Source organism: Chroicocephalus ridibundus, chromosome 8 (assembly GCF_963924245.1).
Source record: "Chroicocephalus ridibundus chromosome 8, bChrRid1.1, whole genome shotgun sequence".
Classification (NCBI taxonomy): Eukaryota; Metazoa; Chordata; class Aves; order Charadriiformes; family Laridae; genus Chroicocephalus; species Chroicocephalus ridibundus.
In genome coordinates this window covers 32,093,023-32,115,111 of record NC_086291.1, presented here as the reverse complement: position 1 = coordinate 32,115,111, position 22,089 = coordinate 32,093,023, and the positions used below count along the sequence as shown (strand labels likewise).

The 22,089-nt window shown below is 55.6% G+C and overlaps 2 protein-coding genes across 2 annotated transcripts; one reads left to right on the top strand and one right to left on the bottom strand.

The window, feature by feature from the left end:
* Positions 1–3,101: 3,101 nt before the first annotated feature.
* On the bottom strand, positions 3,102–6,679 carry MYOC (myocilin). The gene is made up of 3 exons (XM_063343754.1): positions 5,810–6,679; positions 5,119–5,238; positions 3,102–4,985 (listed from the first exon to the last, which is right to left on the bottom strand). Exons 1-3 carry the CDS (start codon positions 6,306–6,308, stop codon positions 4,201–4,203), a joined length of 1,404 nt encoding a protein of 467 aa, XP_063199824.1. The 5' UTR covers positions 6,309–6,679; the 3' UTR covers positions 3,102–4,200.
* An 8-nt stretch (positions 6,680–6,687) lies between these two features.
* Positions 6,688–19,601, top strand: VAMP4 (vesicle associated membrane protein 4). The gene is made up of 8 exons (XM_063343756.1): positions 6,688–6,824; positions 7,189–7,300; positions 9,234–9,280; positions 9,650–9,700; positions 16,870–16,970; positions 17,541–17,620; positions 17,786–17,837; positions 18,908–19,601. The coding sequence occupies exons 2-8, from the start codon at positions 7,235–7,237 to the stop codon at positions 18,934–18,936; spliced, it is 426 nt and encodes a 141-aa protein (XP_063199826.1). The 5' UTR covers positions 6,688–6,824; positions 7,189–7,234; the 3' UTR covers positions 18,937–19,601.
* The last annotated feature ends 2,488 nt before the right edge of the window (positions 19,602–22,089 follow it).

Sequence of the window (22,089 nt, the reverse complement as noted above, 5' to 3'; positions counted from 1 at the left end):
ACTGCAGGCGACACGTTCAAATCACGCGATTACTGATACCGAGCCCGAACGAGGGCTTCAGTTGTGCGGGTGAAGGTGAAGCGCTGGAACGGGCTGCCCAGAGAGGTGGTGGAATCACCTTCTCTGGAGATAATTCCAAACCCCCCTGGACATGTTCCTGTCCTCCCCCCTCTAGGTGACCCTGCTTTGGCAGCGGGCTTGGACTAGATAATTTCCAAAGGTCCTGACCATTCCATGATCCATACATCCCTGGGCTCCCTGCCCTGGGGCTGGGGGGTTATGGAGAGGCGGGATGCTGTCAGCTGCCCACCAGAGGGAACTCTGAAACACTGGTTTGGTCTCTGAGAAGGAATTCCTTCCTTGGGAGAAGGTGCTGGCCTGTGTTACACCTCCAGGGGACGCAACGGAAGGAAAGTCAGGGTGGGAGTCCTACGGATCTGCCTTTGGTCAGGGGTCGGAGCAAGACCTGCCTGCGCTTGGCTGGGCGGGAAGCGGTTTGGGGGCACCAGAGGAGCTGGAGCTGGTTCTTTTTGGAGGGGTTTCTAGTAAAACTGGCAATACGGAGTAAATAAAGGTGCTGTAACAAACGGGGCGATGGGCAGAAGTTACCTCCCGGTAGGTAAACCACCTTTTGTCCAGGAGCCGCACGTGCGGCTCCAGCAAACACTGGGAGAGGAGGATGGAGGTGGGGGCACGGGGTGAAGGTGGTTGGAACTATAAACGTGCCATAAAAAGAGACGGTTTCAGTGGTAACGGGGCTACGCTGGTGTTTCCCGCTTTTGAGGCCGTCTTGGTTCATCTCAGAAGAACACCCTAAAAATGGGAAATCGTTCACGGGACAATTCTGTTCTTAAGGAAATGCTGCTGAAAGGATTAATCTTAAATTCTCCCACCAAGCCGCTGGAAAAGTCAGACGGATTTCCCCACGCTCGGCTGTGGGAATATACCAAGCTTTTGGCTATTTCTTGCACCGAGCAGAACAAGGATAATATTTCTGCAGAAACTTAATTAAAAGCAAATGCTCGAGCATTTATTTAGTGCAAACGAATAACCTGATTTTGATGTGTGCCCCCCCCCCAAAACAGCCCCTGACTCCCACCCCCCCCCTTCCCCACGCTGCCTTTGGGGCCATGTTGAGCTTTCAGTCACCGCCCCCAGTTCATTGAATATTTTTAGGACATTTAACCAGATAACTTGCTTCTGGCCAGTAATGCTGGAGTAGCTTTTGCTTTTTTTAATTTGAGTGGGATTTGGTGCGTAATCTCTTTTCTAGGACTCTGGTCATCACAAATAATTGTGCTGAACCTCCTGTAAATTAGGGAATTATTTTGTTAGGGGAATTCACACTTTTTTTTTTTTCTTTTTTTTTTTTTAATTTTTCCTTAACAGTGTTCAGTCTGCAAAAAGACCGTGACTTTTCTCAAGGGCAAGAGCAGAAGGGCGTTAATGTGTGTTGGGGCCGGATCCAGCAACAGCCCCCCTCGGCTTTGGGGTGGCTTCTTGCTGGGATGCGGAAGGGGAGGGAGGCTCCGGGCTTGTTTTGCAAAGCCTGTTAAGCAAGGCTGTGTATTCAGTGCTGTTCGGCTCCAGCCCGGCTCTCTGGAAATCCTGTGTACGTTGGCTTGTCTTCATTTTTATTTTTATTTTTTTTTTTAGTCAATTAAGCGATGGACTTCCCATCCTGAAAAGACCCTGGTGCTGGCAGGGAGCCGGGAGGCGGGAATGGCTGGGGCTGTCTGCCCTCACTGTCTCTCCTTCACTGAGACGCTTTTGGTGCTGCTGCTCCCCAGGGACCTCGGAATAATCCTTCCCTTTCATGCTGGGGCTCAGCCTGTGCCTCGGGGGAAGCTCTGGCCTCGTCTCCCCTCCTCTTTTGGGACAGAAATGCCACTTTCCCATCCTCCATGGGTGGGTGTCTGTGTGTCTGGGGGAGTGGCTGCTTGCCAGGCTGCCCCTGGCTGGGGCTGCTGCCTGCCTCCCTCTTCCCAGCTCCTGGGTGACCCCCCCACAGCTGCCTTCCCCCCCTGCTTCACTGCCCTGCCTCTTGCCCTGGCGTTTGTCTCGTTAATCTGCAACCGGGGCCCGGACAACTGCCCCTCCCGGGTGGGTTTTCGCTGTGGGGCCAAGGCTGCTCCCCAGGGCAGGACCACGCACCCATGTTTTCTGAGGTTGGGAGAACACAAAGTGCACCACAAATTTATCACCAGCAGCTGTGGTTGGTCGCAGACGATGCCCTCTCCCCCCGGCTAGGACCGGAGCACCCACGTCAGGGCAGCCCTGCTGCAAAGGGGGCAGCCGGGGGGGCCAGCAGAGCCTTTGCCCCAGGTAGTGGGGGGCTGCTGTGCTGCACTGTGGCAGCCGCATCACCAGCCTGGGGGCCACCTTCATTTGTGCTGGCTCAGGATGAGCATCCCAGCCCCACGCCGTGGGTGAGAAAGGCTCTTCAGCCTCCTGCCTCGATGTGCTGGGGTCCCACCAGGTCGGTCCCCCACGGGATGTGTGCCATCCTGCACCCTCCCCAGCCCATCCCGGTGGTATGGACCCTCCCCGGTTCCCCCCAACGGGACAGCCCTCACGGTGGAGGAGCATGTGCTGCCTGTGGCCAGCACCCCCTGCCTTCCCCCGGCCACCCCCTTGGCTCCTGCTCTTCTAGAACGGGGTCAGTTCCCGGCTCTGAGCAGTGCCACCCCCTCGGTGAGCAGCCAAACGCCCCGGCACTGCAAAGGGGACGCTGCCTCTGTCCCCCCATCCCACACTGGCCCCCGGGACCAACAAGCCCAGCACGCAACCCTGCCTCCTGCAGCTCCTGGATCGTTCCCATTCGGCAAATCTCTGGGGTTTAGCGCTGAAGCTTTGACTTTTATTCCGGTTCGATGTTGTGGGTGTGTTGCAGCCCCCCTTCACGCTAAAAGAAGGTCAGCCCTGCCAGCAGCCGCCTCCCACACATGGCATTTTCCTGGCCAAAGCGCTCCTCCTGCCCAGCACCTTCAACCCGTTGGTGCATCGAGCGGGACACCAGCGCCTCACGCCCCCTCCAGGCTCCAGCCCACCAAACCCCCAGGAAAACCCAGGCTTGGAAAGACGAGGCGCAAGGCAGCGGCCGGCGGTGGGCAACGTTTATTGGGCTGGGATCCTGCGCATCCCCCGGGGGATGCGGCCGCTGCTGCTCCCCCATCTGCCCCCGACACCAGGGGAGGGAGGGGAAAAGCCTCCTACAGCCTTTTTACAATAAATAGTTAAAACGGCAGGTTTTGGCCTGGCACGGGGAGCGCTGCAGGCCAGGGGGGACCATAGCTGCCACCGAGTTGGTGGCCGGGCACGGCTGTAAAGCCGAGAGGGGCTGGGGGCATCGAGGGGCCGCTCCCTGTGGGATGCTGTGCCAGCACACCTCACAACTGCCCTCTTGGCTTCTTTTTTTTTTTTTTTCCCCCAATAAAACAAGGCTGGGGCAACAAGTATCCATATTCCCCGCTGCTTTTGATCCTGCCGGATGATTTTTGGAGGCAGCTGAGCTCCGGGATGCCCCCAGGCACCAGCAGCATGGGATGCAGCGGGGCTTGTGGGCTCTGGTGGTGGGTGAACGCTGCTCTTCTCCGCAAGGCTGGCCCAAGATGGGCAGGTCTCCCCAAAACTGCTGCTGCCGGGGGGAGTCTGGGGGGCAGCAGCAGCGCTCATGCTCAGCCAGAGCCTGGAAACACAAACCCCAGCCTCACGGAGGGGATCGCTGCTTGCAGTCAGGGAAAAAGTTTATTTTTTTTTAGGTGGGAGCTCCAGGGCAGCCTCTCCCCATCTCTGCCACCCGGCCTTTGCTGCGCCCGAGCCCTCCCTGCTCCGAACTGGGGGTGGCCAGGCTGGGATGTGCTGCAGGTGCTCCCGGAGGGTGCTGGAGCAGCTCAGGGCTGGGTACCGCTGCGGCCCGCCCAAAACCTGCCGAGGCCAGAGAAAGGCCTTTCACCGTCTCAGCCAGGCTCTAGAAAAAGCACTTAATTTCCCTCGGCTGCATCGAGCATGACAGGATGTTGCCAGAGGTGCCAACATTGGGGGGCCCCACCACGGCGCGGCTGGGCAGCATGTGGCCCCCACCATCGCCTGGGGCTGCCCGAGCCAGCGCTCCCGGCTGTGCCGGGGGGAGCTGGGAAGCGAAGCGGGGGGCCGACGCGCACGGGGGTCGTGGGGGCTGAGCCATGGCATGGCCCCGGCTCAGGCCCGGGAGAGGCGGACGGGGTAGGTGACCATGTTGAAGCTGTCCCAGGCGAAGAGCTGCCGCTCGGCGGGGTTGTAGTCCACCATGCTGAGGTAGCGGAAGCGGTTCTCAAAGGGGATGCTGAGGGCCCGGCTGGTGCTGGTGGCCGTGTCGTAGGCGAAGTTGACGGTGGCATTGGGCGCCGAGTAACTGCTGACGGTGTAGAGGGTGCCGCAGATGACAAAGGAGTTGGCCACCCCCCGCTTGCGGATGTTGGTCTCCCAGGTCCGCTGGATCTCCAGCGTCTCAGGGTCCAGCTTGGAGAGGACAATCGCCCCCCTGGCCTTCTCGGTGCTGTAGATCACCCAGAGCCCCGTCTCGTCCACAGCCAGGTCGATATCAGTGTAGCCCCCCCAGGAGTAGGGGTACTGCCCATGGAAGCCGGCGCCGGGGATCTCCCTCTCGGCCGTGACGGTCTCTCCCCGCAGGTCGTAGCGGGCCACGGCGCGGGAGCGGCGGGGCTGGAAGAAGAGCCCGCCGCGGTAGATGACAGCCCCCGTGCTCTCCAGGGGCCGCGGCAGGATGTGCACCTTGGCGGGGTAGCCCCGGGCCAGCTGCTCGGGCGCCTCGTACTGGAAGAGCTGTCGGACCTCCGTGCCCACTGTGTCCACGCGCCAGGTGGTCTCCCGCGTGAAGGGGGGCACAGGCTCGGGGTCCTTCATCCACACGCCGTACTTGCCGGCAATGGAGTCCGCCCGGCCGAAGACGACGGGCTCCCCCACCCACACCAGCTCGCCACAGCCTGCTCGGGGACAGGAGGGAAAGAGAAAGGGGTTACTGCTCGGCGGCGGCGCCCGGCGAGCCCCTCGGGGGGGGCCAAGCGGTATTAGTGAGCAGCGGAGCGTGGGGATGGCCGGCCATGCCGGTGGCAGTACCCGAGTCCTCACTCCCCGAGCGGCCGAGCGCGGTCTCCTCCAGCAGCTGGGATGCGGGAACCTCCGTCCTCTCCGACTGCAGCTCCTGGTAGGCGAGGGGCTGCGGGTCCCAGCGGGGGGCTGCGGTGGGGCCAGGTGCAGCGTGAGCAGGGGCCGAGCCAGCCTCCCTCACCGCTGCACCTGCCTGCCCTCGCCATCCTGGGGGGCTCCACGCTGGACCGTTGCCCCCCAAAATACCAACACCTCGGTCAGGAGCCCGGTGCCCCATCCCGCTGCGGCAGGGCACATCCGCGACCCGCTGATGGGGACCTCACTGTGCGGCCGCTGATGCTGTTGCCCCCCAGGTGTGGGGTTTAATGCTCCTTGGGGGAAACCCGCAATCCCCCCGGATTAGCCTGGTCCCCTGCGTCCCCCCTCTGCTGCAGGGCGGATGGTGGGATGAGGAGGGCCCCAGCTGCCAGCCCTGACACAGGGATGGGGAGGGGGCTCGGTGCAACGGGCTGTGACCCCCGGTCGGGCTGAGCCCCACAGCAGGTGAGCACCCCACTGGGGTGCCCGAGAGCCGGGGCAGCCGTGGGTGCACCACACTGCGGGGGGATGCAGCAAAGGGACTTGACCGGCACCCGGGGAAGATGCGGTGGCAGGGAGCTGGTGGAGGGGATGCACCGGGGGTCGCAACCCCGGCACCTACCTTTGCCGGGGGCGCGCAGGGCATCGCGGCCAGGCCCCTCTCCGCCGGGGGGGCAGCGGGTGGCCCGCAGCCGGGCGATCTCCTGGGCGCTGCTCTCCAGCCGCCTCCCCAGCTCCTCTTTCTCCCGCTCCAGCCGCCCCTTCTCCTCCTCCAGCCGGGACTTGGCCCGCAGCAGCTCACCGTAGGCGGCTTCCAGGCGAGCGGCCGGGGCTGGGTGCTGGGGGTCCCGCACCCCCCCCGCCTCGGCTCCCCGCGGCCCCGAGCCCCCCGCGCCCCGCTCCCGGCTCTCCAGCCGGCTCAGGCGGGCGGCCAGCGCGGCCAGCTCGGCCCGCAGCTCCGGCACGCCGCCGCCATCGGGGCAACCGGCCTCCACGGGGCTGGCTACCGTGAAGGAGTAGGTGCAACGCCCGGTGCTGTCATCGCCGCGCCGCAGAAAGGCTGTCTCGGCGCGGCTGCCCAGGGCCAGCGCCCCCCAGAGCAGCAGCCAGGGCCCCGCCATGGCTCCGCTCCGCCGCCCGCCGCCGCCGCCCGCATTTATAGGGCGGGAGGGCGGCGGGGAGAGGGGTCGGGGCGGCGGGGGGGGACGGACGAGCCGGAACCTTCCAGATGCCTGCGGTGGCGGCGGCTCTCGCCCCGCGGCAGCGGGCACTCCCCCCCCTCCTCCCCGCGGCCGCTGGCCGGGGTCCGGCCGCCTGCGGCCGCCGCCAACGGCTTTGCTGCCGGGGCCGTGTGCCAGGAGCGATGCCGGGGGCCGAGGCGGCCGGACCCCCCCGCTGCTGGCAGAGAGGCGTCGCCGGGAGCCCCGCCAGCCCCAGGGCTACCGAGCCAGCGTCTTCCCGGGCCGGGGCCGCCCCCGCCGCCCGCCGGCGCCCCGCCCCCGGGCCCGCCCCGCGATCGATCGCTCGGCGCTCGGCCGCGGCGGGCGGAGCGCCGAGGCGGTCGATGGGACAGCTGACTCGCCGCCGCCGCCGTTGCACCGGCCATTTCCCGCCGGCCCGGCCCGCAGCGCGGCGCGGTGAGCGGGGTGTGGGGGGGTGCGGTGCGTCTAGGCATGGCCGGCGGGCACCGGGGTGCTCTGTCTGGGCACCGCCGGCGGGCACCGGAGGGCTGGGCCGGAACGGCGGGTCTGGGAGAACGCGCGGGTCCCGGGCACCGGCTGCCCTTGCATCCCCCCTCCCCTGCGGCCATTGCATCCCCCCGCCCCGGGGTCCTTCCCCACCATCCCTCCGGGCCCACCGTTGCGGGGGCTCCCCGTCCGCCCGCGGGGCCCCGCCGGGAGCCCCACCACCGCCACCCGTTCTCCGGGGCCCGGCGAGGGGCGGTCCGGGGGGGCCGCGCCGCTGGGGTGACCCGGCCGTTCCCTGCGCCTCCCTCTCCAGGCTTCTCCTCCCGGGCGCGGAGCCGCCTCTCCCGCAGGCAGAGACGATGCCTCCGAAATTCAAGCGGCACCTGAACGACGACGAGGTGACGGGCTCGGTGAAGAGCGAGCGGGTGAGTGACCGGCGGGCCTAGCCCCCCGGCGGCCCTAACGGGGCCGAAACGGGCTGGTGCTGGTGTCGGGGGGCCCACGGCGGGCAGGGGGGTGTTAACAGACCTTGGGGACCCCAAGTTGCCCTATACCATTAGCCACTAGGCCAGTGCAAGGTAAGTCACAGCTGCCTTTGCCCAAGGGGCTGGCGCAGCCTTCATCTGGCAAGGGACCGCCATTCGTAGCGACATCTCGTTCGCGAGAGGACTGTCCGTGCGGCGAACCCGCTCTGTGTATTTTAAAACAAACCCTGTTAGGGAAAAGGGCTGGTTTGAGAACCTGTTTCAGTTCCTTCAGGCTGGTCTGAAGATCCCGGTGTGCTCCGGTCTCCTGCCGGGCACGTCCCGGCTCTCCTCCCCACGTAGCTGGCTGAAGTTACCCTGTGCTTTACAGCTGAATCTTTCTCCTTTTCGCCAAGGTCCCCTGACGTTTCAGGCTTTGAAATACAGGTCAAAACGGTGCGGTTGCCTGTTTTAGACAAGGTGGATTTAACCTGATGCTTTTGTCCTGGGGCCGTACTGTGCTAAAACCGAGTTTAGGCTGTAGTCTGAAATGTTGTTCCGGCTCACAATAGCTGTCAGTGAGACGAGGAGCCCATGTTGCCAAGAGCGGTTCGCTCGTCCCTTAAGGGAGGCGATGGCTGAAACTATTGTGTGGTCTCACGGGTTGCTTAAATTGATTGAGCAGATATGACAAGGATGGAAATGTAGGTAAGCTTCAAAATAAGAGCACTGTGCTTGCAGGTGGGAGCCCAGATGTGCACACAGGGGAAGCAGCAGCTGTCGGTACCGTTAAGGACCATGCAATGTGTTCCCCGGCCCACATGTTTAGGATGCCAGTTCCCCCTCTTGATTATTTTTCACCCTAAGTAGACGTTAACTGGGAGCCCTCAGCTCGGTTGGAAAATTTGTGCTGCCCTGGTATGAGAAATGATCTCTAATAGTGTCTTTGTCTGAAACTTTCAAGCTTAAGTGGGATTGTGGTGTTTCTTTTAAAAACTGGCCTTTGGATTGTCTCATGGGGTGTAGTGGAACACCAAATCCGAGGCCAGGAGGAGCCCTTTGGCTCGAAGTAGAGGAGCTACCAGACCACTCTGCTTTCATAGAATGGTTCAGGTTGGAAGGGACCTTAAAGATCATATAGTTCCAACCCCCCTGCCATGGGGGCAGGGACACCTCCCCTTCCAGCCCGGCTGTAGCCTTTGCCCGAGTCGGGGGTTTGGAGGGCCTGATCCCCCCGGACGTGCAGGGAGCCCAGCGTGTTTCCTTGTAGTTGTCCTTCTTATACCTGCTGCCATCAGATGGCTGGAGAAACCATGTCCTCCAAATCGGGAGTGGAACTGACTTCCCACGTGGATGGGATAGCTCAGGGTGGTTGCAGGGGTTGCTGACGGTTTTTGAGCAGATGCTGTTGACCAAGTGCAGCGCGAGGGATTGTCCCTTGAGCAGAGAGGGCCTTCCTTCCACAGCTGGACTGCACAGGGGCTGTGCCTGCCGCATTCCAAGGCAGGGCTCAACGTGCTGATGCACTGGTTGCTTCTGCATCGTAGGGAGTTGTGCTGGTCCCTAGAACTGGGATCTGAACCTGCGCAGGCAGCTGGCCATTGACGCAAATCCAGTTTGGCTCAGTGGCAGAGGTGCGAGTTGTCCCAAGGCAGAGCTGTACGGAGCTAGCAAACACCACCAAGGTGATAATAGCGGCACAGAGACATCCAGCTTGGCCCCTGATCACACGCGGAGAGAAACAGCATGATTCCAGACACCTAAAAAGTACCATCGGTGCTCCCCAAAGGAGGGCTCGTGTGTAACCTGCGGTCGGAGGATGCTGATTGCATCCGAAGGGCTGGAAACATGTGTGTGAAATGGTGGTTTGTTTTTTTTTATTCTTTGTTTGCAGAGGAACCTGTTGGAGGAAGATTCAGATGAAGAGGAGGACTTTTTCTTGTGAGTTTCTGAATGGCTGCAGTGGGGGACGTGATGCCTTAACCGCCTACATCTCTGAGAGTGGAGGCGTCGAACACCAAAAGCTGCTCCCTGTCACATAGGTGGTGGCTTAGGAATCAAACCCTTTGATTCCTTTGAGATGATCTCCCAGAGCCTTGGCATCAAGCGTGAATTAAGACTTAATAGGTGTGACCTTTATAAGAGCGGGTTGTCCCATGTGTCCTAAGATGTGGGAGGGACTGATGGGAAGTATGAGAACAATCCTCTGTCCAAAAGGTGTTGATTGTCTCTTGCGTGTCTTTTGAGTCTGGTTTAAAAACATGTTTTCGTTGTATCTTCCATCCTGATGGCTCTCTTTTCTGCCTGCAGGAGAGGCCCTTCTGGACCAAGATTTGGACCCAGGAATGACAAGATCAGGCAGTAAGTCGTTGTTCCTCAGTGTCACACGGATAATGTTTTGTTGTGGCGCTGCGAGCTCCTGCTGCTGTCTGACTGGAGTATTTCTGTGTAGTGCTGACTATGAACGTGGCTTGTGCTGGCTTTCTTCTAATCCGTGTTTCCTACCCTGCACATCCACAGCTAAGGGAAATCTCAAATTTGATTCAAGCTATCAAGAAGTTGTGCATTGAGAGAGGTGAAGGGATAGGATTGTATCACAGTAGCTTAGCGGAGTTTCTAAATCCCTTGCTGTATTCTAGCGATGACCTGTTACACGCTCTTATGAGGCTTTTTTTCTAGAGCGTTAACCCTGAATTTTACCCTTTGCTAGCACCATTTTATATTTCGTTGCTTTTTTCTTCATCCTGTAACTTGCTCCTCGATGTTTCAAGAAAGCAAATGGTCAGGAATGCACCAGGACCATGTTTTTTGTGCAGCGGCTGGTCTTCTGTCCTCCTCTTCTCCAGATAAAAAACCTGATAGAGGTGACCTGGAGATGAGCAGTGACTCAGTGGGGTGAAAGCAGCTGGAAAACAGGAAGCCGTTACAGCTGGAGGATGATTAGGGCAAGAAGGAAGGAGCGAACACTCTGAATCCTTCTCCCATCGAGTCATTTCCTGGATGATGCTTGTTGTGGGCTCCAGTTTGTCCTGCCCTTTCCAATAAGGGATGTGATGGTGGTGCTTAATGGAAAGGGGAGGGGGGTGATATTCACAGACCCCTGGTTTGCGCTGCACTGTTTTCCTTTACTCACCTCCGCGGAGCCGGAACAGAGACCTGTGCGGGCACTGATGACCGGGTGTTATTCAGACTGGGTTGTCTTGTGTGCAGCCTGAGTGTTGCTCTTCGTTAGGGATTTTTTTCATGCCGGGAAGAAGCCGGTGCAGCTCTGAGATGACTCATTGCCAACGTCAGCGTTAGGCACTGCTTGCTTATGCTCCTGCTTGCCACGTTACCTTGAGGGGCGAAGTGCACTTGAGTTACACAAGAGGCAGCAGGTCCATCACTGCACCCTGAGTTTTCAGGGGGCCTCGGTTCCCTCCAGAGCGTGAGGATGCTGTTGGCAGAGGCGCCCTGGTCCTTACGGTAAGCCAGTGTGGATAAAGCCTCCCTTCTAGGGCAGTGCCACACTGGCCTGGAGTGAAGGGGAAGGGTGAGAATTGGTTTTACAAGTGGGGTCCCGCCCCCATAAAAAGGTGGAGAGGAGTCGGTGTCTACCCCTTTGCCCTCCTCTGCTGGAAAGGAATTACAGAGCATCTTTCGCCTTTCCGGCGTGATGGCGGAAAACAGGAGCTCTTCTCTTCCCACTGTCTTGGCCAGGCAGGAAGGAGAAGGGGCTTAGATAAAGGAGAGCACTGCAGCTGTGAAGGGGAAGAAAAAGCAAAGAATTCACCCAGGAGCTGGTGGGTTCATAGGTGTGATGTGACTAATGCCCAGCACTCGTGAAGCTTGCCCATTGCCAGAGATTGCCTGTCTAGTGGACCTGATATGGGATATGTCCCTTGGGGTAGCAAGTGGCTACGTCTGTCTAGTATCTAGAACATCTGTTATAAAATAGTATCTATTTTCTGCTCTCATCGATGTTGATTGCTTTGTTTAATAAGCACTTACAGCGTGCAGTTGTCATGTCTTGTCATGAAGCTTATTATTAAGTTTCTGATCAGACCGGCCCTTGTGCTGGATGGATTGATGCCTGGTCTTGTAACGATGCGGTTCGCTCTGGTTTCAACAGAGGAGGAAAAGGAGGGTTGGGTTGCTGCTGAAACACTGTAAGGAAAAGACATTTTAAGGAGGAATTTGAGCATTTGGAGAGCTGAGGCATAGCTGGGCAAAGCTAGAGAGACTGTAGCTGTATGGGACTGGAGGAACGAGGTGTGAAGATAGGCGTAGAAGGAAACTGGATGGAGGACTGGGTAGAGGAAAAAGTGATGGGATTATGGGAGCAAAGGTGTGGAACATGTTGCATGTGAGGGGCAAGACTGGAAACTTTTCCTAGTTGTCCTTGGCAGCAAAGGCGCTTGGGTCAGGGTGGAGAGTTTGGCAGCAGAGACCCTCGAGGCTGGCTCAGCTGCAGAAGAAGATGGTGGGAAACACAGCAAACCTTGTAGGGGAAAGAGACGAGTTACAGCCAGCAATAGTGGCAGGAGGAAGCGTCACAGTCCCCTCCGTGCTGTGTTTTGTCCTGATGCGTCTGGAACTTCACGCTCTGTTGTCCCAACAGCTGCTCTGTTGGGGTGGATGCACCCCGGGTAATTAAGTGGCTGCGTGGGGTCCCTTAGGCTCCCTCTGAGACCTCCCCGGCCCTAGGGTGGGCTGGAGCTGAAAGGTAGCTTTTAACAGGCTTTTATCCTTTTCCCAAAAGTTACAAAGAACAAGTAAGGGTGAGCTGATCTTGCTTTTCTGCCTCTGCTTCCAGGCTTTGTGAGAAGTCCTGAATGTGTGTCGTGAGAGCTCTTGGTACCTTTTGGGGGAAGGTGGGACGTTCATCTTCCACCTGAGTTTTTTTTTGTTTAGAATAGGAGCCTCTCATAACAGCTTATCTTTTCAAAAACGCTACCAATAATTGCCCCCTTTTCTGTGCTGCTCGACTTTCTTCACCATTGATGTTTCTGCTTTCAGGCAAGCGTGCTGCTGGATTTGGATTCCTGCTCGTGCTGGCGACGGGGCTCAGCACACTGCTGTGGTTCCCCAGGAGCCAGGTCTTGGTCCCCGTGATTTCCCCCATCGCACTGCTGGGAGTCCCCAGCATCCCCAGCCCCAGTGACTCTGTCTGGGGAGGGTTTGTGGAATGGTTTGAAGGCAAGAATTGACAGCAGCTTCCCAAGGCCTGGCTGCTCATCGCAGGTGGCTGTTTGTGCAGTGAATCCCATCTGTAGTCTGAGCTTTCATCTGCAGGTGGTACGAGACCATATAGTCGGGCATCGTTGTTGGGTGTAATCCTTTCAAGGACGGAAAGGCTTCAGGGAGGCATAGGCTGCTCCCTTCCTCGCTGTTGTGATGAACCAGCAGCTTCAAACCAGGGATTTGTGGCAGGGTTCGGCGCTGATCCCCCATTGTTGAGTAGAGCAGAGATGTCTGCTGGGCAGCCCCTCTGCAGAGAGCCGTGCCCTGGGGAGCGCTGCGCAGTGCTGGCCTCCTGCCTTTCCACCGTCCATCCGGCTTGGCTCTCCGTCTTGTTCCCTCTTCCCTGGGTTACTGCCACAACGAGGGGTGTTTGGGTGTAATTTGCACCAAAATACACAGCACTATTAATATCACTGGGGTGGAAAATAGAAGGGTGTCATGCTGGCTGTAAACAGCTGGTTTGGAGACAAGAAGCAGCCTTGAGCAGCACATCCCATGGTGTGTGCATGGCCTGTTTACGGCGTCTGAAGAATGCGGCACTGTTGTTAGCCCAACACCGTGACCAGCCCGGGAAGTTTTTCAGTAGCTAACCTAGTGTGGCCAAAATGGAAAGACTTATTCCTCTTGCTCTGGACCTGGCAAAGCACAAGAAAAGAGGAGTCTAACCAAGCTAAGGGCTGTTGGGTTTCTTGTTGTTGCTTTGACGGTGTACGCTTGCCGTCCTTGTTAAAAGCATCATATTTGCAGTAATTAGTGAGAAGAAGGGTCATGGGAGACACGCTTTATGCTTTTGTCTTGCTCCCTTTCCTGGCAGGTATTTATTCTCCTTTATTTCTCTTGGAAATCTGGCAGGAGTGAAGTGCACGAAACTTATGTGTCAAAAGCCAATAGCTCCCTAACAGGAAATAAGCTTCGTATTAGAGGATTCGTTCTCGCTTGCCAAATAAAACAAGAAAATATTTTCTTCTTGATGCAACTTGAGTTTCCAACCTCCAGCATGCCAAACTAGTGGGGAATTGTTGAATTTGCTCTGAAACTGCAGGGCTAATGCATAAGGCTGGGCATCGTTCAGCCCCCTCCTGGAGAGGCATCTCTTGCAGCAGTGATGGGTGGGAGAGAGCAGAAAGCGAGGACTGGCTTAAGGTCTGGTTAAGGCACTGTGTGGACATCAAGGTTTCATTCCCTGGCTTGGTCTCTTCCTTTGTGTTTTTATTTTTTCCCCAGGGTTCTCTTTTATGTTAGATACCAAAAGGTATTGGGGTGCTCAAATATGTCTGTGTTCCACGGGAGTTAAAACACCTCAACATTTGTGAGAGCTTAAGCCTTGATTTCTCTGTGCCTCCATTCTCCGTCCTTGATATGTTTTGTTCTTCTTAGGGGAACAGCTAACAGCACGGGCAGGCAGCAAAGGCACGCAGCGTTTCACCAGCAGCTCACGTGAAAAGAGGTGGGATGCTGAGATGCAGCTTGGGCAGTAGGGGTCTGTGCTCCATTGGTCTCTCCCAAATACTGGTTCGCAGCAGAAGCGGCTTGAAGTTACGTACCTGCCCTCTCTGCCTCGAATGCTGCAGGGTGCCCTGGGACTGCAGCGGCATCTCTCCAGGCTCTGACCTGCACTGGCGGAGATACAGGTGGCATCGCATTGCGCTGCACGTTCCTAGATGCATTGTAACCTCGCGTGCTCCTGCTTGTTTGTCCTGCTTAGTTGTACCAAGAGAACTCAGTTACAAATCTGTTGTGGGAGGAAATCTCTTTATTTTGAAGCCAGGAAATGATTTTAGAAACATTTACATACTGCGAATGTAGTCTTCTGCCTGTGAAACTGATGTTTAAGGCCTTAGAGTTTTTGCCAAGTTGGCTCATCTGGGATAGCAGATGTTTCTGCTTTTCCTTTCTCGCCCCAAGCTATAGCAGCGTTGCTGGCAGCTCAGAGATGGGACTTGTCTGTTGTAAGGAAACCCCCGGCAGAGCGTGTCTCTTCCCTGCGTCCTTGCCCACTGCCCCAGGGAAGAGCCACGGAGCTGTGTGTGTCCTGTGTGGGGTGGACACTTTGCTCCCCAGGGTACCACCTTGTGTTTCCCGGGCAGCATCTACCTGTGTCCTCAGTGCCACCTTCTGCGCTTTCCCAAGGGTGGCAGCTCTGCCACTCACCTTGTACCTTGGAAAACAAATGATGGATCAGAACAACCTCGTGGGCATGGGGCAAGCTCCTGCTGAGAGGCCTTTGGGGATTATTTACGCCTTTCTCCTCCAGATAAGAAGCTCCTGGCAGGTGGCTGCCGTTGATGTGGAAGGCAGGAGCTGCCACCGCATGGTGTAGGTGGGTGCAGAAAGATGCTGCTCCCACGGACTCTGCGATGCAGCACGGGGAAGGCAGGTTCCTTTCTTGCGGTATCCTAAATAAAGCAAGTTTTGACGTGCGCTGCTGGAGTCTAGCATGTGCCCTACGCGGGCTGTTGAGTCAGAAATTGGCTTCAGAGGGGTTGCCTGGCTGTTCCAGCTCTGGAAGCTGCAGCGCAGTGCTGCTACAGAGCCTGACCCGAAATGCTAAGATGGGAAGCCCCTTCATACTCAAATATCTGCAGCGCTTTCTAGAGCTTTTTGGGGAGGAAAAAAAGCTTTTTCTTTTAATGATTTTCCTTGCCTGTTTTTGGAATGGTAAGTAAACGTGAGCACAGCATGTGCTTTTCCATTGCGACCGCTACTGCTTGTTGCAGCTGCCCCTCACATGTGCGTCTGAGCACAAGTGTTTGCTCGGTGAGAGGCACATACCTGGTATGGAGACAGGAGAAATAGGTCAATGTGAACCTCTGTCTCTAATTAATGAATTAGAGGCATGGTGACTAGGGCAGGGCCCTGTTCCTGCTTCTGCGGTGGCCCGTTGAGTGGCCTTGGGCAAGTTGCTCTGGGTTTCCCTTGGCCCCGTCTTCCCAGGTCATGGAGGATGTGCTGTCCTTGTCGTACCAAGTGCTCTGAGCTTAGGTGCTGGATGGTGGCTCTCTAAGTGGTGGAGATGGGTCTGGTGCTGCTGTAAAAAAAACTCTTGATTTGGCAAATAATGTCTTTGAACATCTGCATCTGTGAGATGGCAGTGGGAGGAGAGGGTTTTTCATGGGTCCAAAGAGAAAGATGTTGTGACTGGGTAATTTGGGGAGCGGGAGAGTGTGGGTGCTAAGCAGGTGGTGTCAACCCTTCTCCCCTTTGGGGACACCAGTGGCACACTGTTAATAGGAGGCGTGTGTTCCTGGTAGCGTGGAGAGCTGCTGAAGTGGCCTATTTGTGCTGCATATTTGGGAAATGCTGGATGCACTTTGACATGTTTAAAGTGCTTAAATGTTTTTAATCAAGGCGACCAAAGTCGTTAAACCTAAGACTTATGCAGAGTGAGTGGCCTGGAGCTATTTCTGTTTTATTGCCCTGCGTCTAGGGTTGCCTCCAAGACATTGCCGTTGCCGTTTACTTTCTGGGAACGGTATGTCTCAAACAATGTATTGTCTCCCAAGGGCCCCAAGAAATTTCTTATTTCTATCTCCAGGAAAATAGAAGTGTATTAGCTCCAAAATACAAACCAGAATGTAGCAGTATTTTTCCACCAGGAGAATTTTTCTCTTTTACCAATGTGGCTTTTTTTATGGAGTGAATAAATGCATTTATAATAACCCTGCGGGTGTGATTTACGCTACCGTTCACTGAAGCGACTACCCACAGAGTTGCGTAACCTATGAGAAGATGGATTATAATAACTCGGTTTAGTTCATATCAGCCATTTCTTTACTGTTCTCTTGATGCCCCTGGCAGAGTGGGTTTCATTTAGCAACTTGGCTCACAGAGGGGGGAGTGCACCTTGCTTTGATTTCACCCCAAGTTATTGAGCAAAGGTGCAGTATGAGGTTTCCATGAAATCTAGAAAGATAAGGTGTCAGTTTTATGGTTTTTTTCCCCTTTGATGTGAGCTTTTCTGCAGCGGAGGTGGCCACCAACAGCAAGTAGTGCCTTTTCTTACTGCATTTTTGTGTTCAAGGTGTCATGGAGGGTGCCCCCCGCCTCTGCTGACTTCCCAGCGCTCTCTTTGAGCCCCTTGTGTTCCCTCATCCTTCCTGGGATTGCCAGAGACCTATGGCAGGTCGTGCTGTGCCTCTGGCTTTCTCAGCATCCCATCGACCTCCCTCCATTATTGTCCCCTTTGATTTTTGTCGGTGAGCTCTCGGATCCTGCCAGCCTGGGCAGCTCCGAGCGAGGGCTGGTGCTGCAGTGCGCAGCTGGTGGTGTTCGTTTCCGCTCCTCATGATACCTTTGCTCTGCTCTAGTGTCCAGAACCAGGTGGACGAAGTCATCGATGTTATGCAGGAGAACATCACGAAGGTGATTGAAAGAGGCGAGCGGCTGGATGACCTGCAAGATAAATCAGGTGCGATGCTAAATGCAGCTCTGCAGGCCTTTTCCCCATGCCTCTTTCCCATTGCTGCACCAAGTTACTTGGTTTCAGTTCAGAAGGTGCCTAATGACAGACCTGGGCTTGTATTTCTGTCCTGGAGAGTAGTGTTTCCCAGCTTTGGGCTGCAGATCTGACTTTCTGCTGATATTTTCCTCTTTCCACCTTCGCCTTCTGCTGCTCTGTGCAGAGGTGTTAGTTTGGAGGCGTTTGGGTGCTGTGATCTTGTTGGTCCTTCAAGCTAAGGTAGATCGGTCTGTTTCCCAACAGCCCTGAGTGCTTTAGCTGTCTGCTGGCTTGCAGAGTGAATTCCTGTCCTCAGAGGGCAGCCAGGACAAAGGGGGCTCAGTGGGACTCGGCAGGTCTGTGTGTGCTCTAGCGAAGGGCGTCACTGGCATCTGCTGTGGCTTTGGTGAATCACACTGTGGTTGGGTCTTTTCCCCTAATGCCGAATTTACTGCTTAAAACCGAGTGGAGTTAGTAGAACGCATGGATGCTCTGACTGTGCGCGCGCGGCTGAATCGCCTCTGTTTTTTCCTTCACCAGAAAGTTTATCAGACAATGCAACAGCTTTTAGCAACAGAGCCAAGCAGCTTCGGAGACAGATGTGGTGGCGAGGCTGCAAGGTGAGCATGGACAGGAACAGGCAGGGGTGGGTTTGTGGAGGCACGGTTACCTGCCCTCCCCTGGGAGGGGATGGAGAAGCTCTGCTTTCTAGCTGAAAAGATGCTGGAAGCTGAAGGCCTGCAGGTAGAAGCATCCTGTAACACGCCTCTGTGCTTCCCTTGCAGATGAAGGCGATCATAGCACTGGTGGCAGTCATTCTCCTGCTCGTGATCATTGGTGAGTAGCTCCAGGTCACTCCAGCCATGTCGGGCGTTGAACTATTCGTGGCACTCCACACCGTGAGTGACCCTGTGGTGCTGTTGTCCCTCAGGGAGGACATCTCAGCCACTCCTGTCAGGCCTCACACTGCCTTAAGCGATCACAAACGGTGCCTGTAGACCACTCCATGCCGCTCTTCTGCAAGATTTAAACGCAGAGGAGCAGGCTCAAACCAAGTCATACTGACTGTGGCCAAAGAAAGCCAACGTTGCCCTGCCCTGCCAACACTGAACCAATCCAGGGTTGGCACCAGCTGATCCTGAGGCTGGTGGGAGCAGATGGAAAAGTTTCACACTGGAGCAATGTCTCCCAAAGGTCTCTCCGCATATATCAACCATCTTGCAATGGGGCTGGTCCCTGCAAAATCTCTTCCCCAAAACTGCCAGGCTGCTTAGCTTTCAGCAAGTAGCTGTTGTGGCTTTGCCGTTGGTCCCTTCCTCTGCCCTTCCTGCTCAGCCTGGTCCCTCTGGAGCTCCCCGGGGCAGAGATGTCGCTGCTTTTCCTACCAAAAAAGTAATAATGACCAGAGCCTGTTTCTTCCTGGCAAAAGAAGTAATTAATCTCTCTGCCTGCAGAATTATGTGCTCCGGGGATCCAAGCAGCCCAGCATGGCAGCACAGCTCTTCCTTGCCACTGGGTCTGGAGGGTTTTCCTCCCACTGATCATGGCCGGGGGCAGCTCTGTAACGGTTCTTGTTACTGCAGCAAAACCCTTGCGGCCTGTTGTCCTGCTGACACACAGCCTGCAGCAGGAGAGGCAGAGCTGGCAGCAGGGTGGGAGCATTGTGGAGAAACTGATGGAAAATCCCATCTGGTTTAGTTTTGGGAAGCTGGAAGGAGATGAAGGTGGCAGGAAACGTTGCCTAGCGTGTGTGCAGGCAGCAGATTGCATTAGCTTGAGCCTGGAAACACACTTTCCCTCGCAGCTGCTTGGTGTTTGTCACTACAGAAACGGGGGATCTCTCTGGCGGGGATCTGCGTTGCATGCGAAGGTGTGTGGCTGAGAGCTTGTTTCTTTGTGTTTTCCAGTACCCATAGTCCTGAAGTACCATACCTGACGGGGCAGCTGGAGGCTTTGGTCGGAGCTGGCTCTGGGATAACCAAACTGCTGTGTAATTTAAGTGAGATATCTGTAAATAGCTTTGAAGTTGTTTTTCTCCAAGGAGCACGGAGGCAGCGGCAAGTAGCCAGTTCTAACAGAGTGTTTTAAGAACTGCCAAATGACCCTTTTTTTTTTTTTTTGGTCAAGTACCTGCTCCTGTTGTCAGACTTTTTTTTTTTTTACAGCAGAAGATTCAGTTCCCAAACTGCCTGTCTTGCGGAATTCTGAGTCTCTGGTTTGGAGCTGGCTACTTGCCACTATGGTTTATCTGTATATATGGTTGAGCTGTAATATTAATAATAATACTATCTGAACAGTTCCCAGCTGCCTGCTGTGAAAGGCAGAGGGGACTCTGTCCTTTCAGGGCAAAGGAGGGGAAAAACGTCTGAAGAGAAACATACCATTATGTTACAGGGAACCAACCCTTCTGTGGAGAACTGCAAGGGTGTTGTTTCCCTGTTCAAATAAAAAAAAAAAGGAGGGGAAAAAAAAAGAAATAATTAGGTTTTACAATCCAGAAGACTTTCTGGTCCTGCCATGAGAATGCACAAGCTCGGTGTTTTCAGTATTGCTGCTTACAGCTGTGACTAAAGACATTCCAGTAAACTATTTTTGACTGTACATCTGGAGTTCCTGCATACCTTCATAATGTTCTGGAGGACATACACAGCTCTCTACTGCCGGGAGTCCCTAGGAAAGGGTTGTTTCAGTGTTTTCTTCACCAGAAGCAAGAAGTGTGTGTAAAGCCTGGCTTATTAGCCCGATGGTAAAAGAGACACAGCAGGAGGACAGCAACTCTCCTGAAGCCAGTCCAGGGGGAACCAGCGCCCTTCATATTCAGAGCCTTCACTTTGGTGTGGTGTTTGTGGTATCATATGCCAGCTCATTTGGCTTCCTGTGATCCAGCGGGCTGGGGGCTGTTCCCAGACAGATGCGCTGGGGTATTCGTGGAGGTTTAGGGGCCCCTGTGCTGGACTGGACAGGAGCTGAGCTCCTCTATCCATGGATGGGACTGCTGTGGTTTAGCTGTCTCCATGCCTGGTCTCGGGTGTTGGTGGCATTTCTGTCTGCCCTTTATTTTTGGGACCCTTGTTCTTTCCAGCCCTGAGTCTGTGACTTCAGCTGAGCTGAGATCAGGCTCTCCTGGTTCTGATTTTGCTGTCTCTTTTCTGGTGAGAGAAGCATTGTCCTCCTTGGTGTCTGTCTGAAGTAATATTGGAGAGGGGAAACGGTGCCTCAGAGAATTCCCAGTGCTGTGTCCCAGCTGCCTATTCTGAACCTGCCCCCAGGACCTCGTACACAGTTTCCACCTGAGTTGTGGTGCGCCTCCATGCAGAGAAGGGGATTAAAAGTGAGCAAAGCAGGCTGGAGGCTCGGATGTGATTGCAAGCTCTGCTGGAATATAAATAGGGCTTTTCCCCTCCGTGGGCCCTTGTCTCTCCAGGTGGGAAGCAGAAAGCCAAGCTGGGTTTTTCCTCCTGAAGTGTAGCCTGGTTTTAAGATCACGTACCCACTGGAAGGGACAAAAATCATCCTGCCTATGCCTTTGGCTACTCTCCACCTGCAAGGGAACAAGAGGGTAGATGAAGAGGGACCGTGTCTGTCTACAGGGGGGCTGCAGGTCTTGCTGAGCTATTGGGTACCTTTTCCTGCCATCTGGAAAGTGAGTTAATGGCACTTTGAGCCTGTGTAACGGCTGTGCTGTGCCTGCTCTGGCCTGCCTGCTAGGGCAGGCTTTAATCCTGCTGCTGGAGAGTCCTGACAGTACCTCTGCCTTTCTCTCCCAGCCCCATCTTGCTGCCACTGCACCCACAGAAGGACCTTGGTGCCACAGCAGCACATCAGGTCTTCAAATCCCTGCTTGCACCAGTTCTGGGCAAGAGAAGTTAGTTTTGCCGTTGCTTGCTTGAGGCAAGGCCTGGCTTTAAACCTGGGCTGAGGGCCTTGGAAAATGGATGCTGGTATGATGAAGGCTTCACAGCAACCCTGCTGTAGTGAAGAACTGCTTATAGCTCCTGAATGTGGGAGCTGCTGCTACACCCTCCGTAGCCCTGTCCTTGCTGGGTTTGGCAGATCTGTCAGCAGCGTCTCCTTAGGGAGAGTTTCCAGATAACATTGAGCTCTCCTCAGTGCAGGCACCAGCATACCACCCCGAGAAGTGCTGCTGTTATCACCATGCCAGCAGTCCTCTGCTTCAGACAGGCACAAACGCTTTTCCAGCTGACCCAGATCCATGGAAAATGAGGTGGCAACATTAATGCCCCTGACCGTGGACCGTTTGTGCGTTTGTGTCTTCTGCCTGCCCTGGGCTCATCCTTCGGTACCAGCGGGACTGGATCAGGCCCACCACAGGCAGCACATTCTGGCCCTGGAAAAGCTGGCTTTCCTTGACAGCTTTGCTGGAATGCTTTCGCAGCATCTCCCAGGAGGTTGGGGTGCAAACAGTTGTACTTGACATGCAGGGCAGGGAAAGCTGCTGTGTCCAAAGCCTTCAGCATGCTTCCCTGAGTTGCCAGGGTTAGGTGTTGATTAGTTTTATGTTCAAGTCACTGAATGCCAGCGTTGTTCTGATCATAGACCTTCTCAAGGGACCAGTGAGAGGCACCAGCAGCAACAAATCAAAAGTCCTAGTCAGTAACTTCACAGTAATACAATTTATTGAGCAAATTTTATAGAATTTTTAAAAATTTTTTTTTTAATTCCCCCCAAGGCTGAAAAGACCATTGCAATATCTGGTCTCAGGTACGTTCCAGAGCAGTCCCCCTTATATTACTTTGAGATACCATGGCCGTTATATTGCAGCCTGTGCTATCCCACCCTGGACTGGTGGCAGGGAGAACTCTAGTGAGTGGAAAGGGTTGTTGATTCCAGCAGCGTCTGCATGCTTTGGGGTTAGTTTTCACTTAGGAGGCATTATGAAGAAGATTTTACAACAAAAACAATTCCTTCACCAAAGCATAGGCTCTGTTTTATCCATTCCCTCTTTGTGCAGAAGACGGTCCTCTTCATTAGCTGCTGTTTTCCACATGATTGCTTTTTTACAGGGAACGGCATGTTTTGGCTGGAGTTGCGCGTTCCTGCTGCAGGACTGGTTCCTCCTCCCATGCTT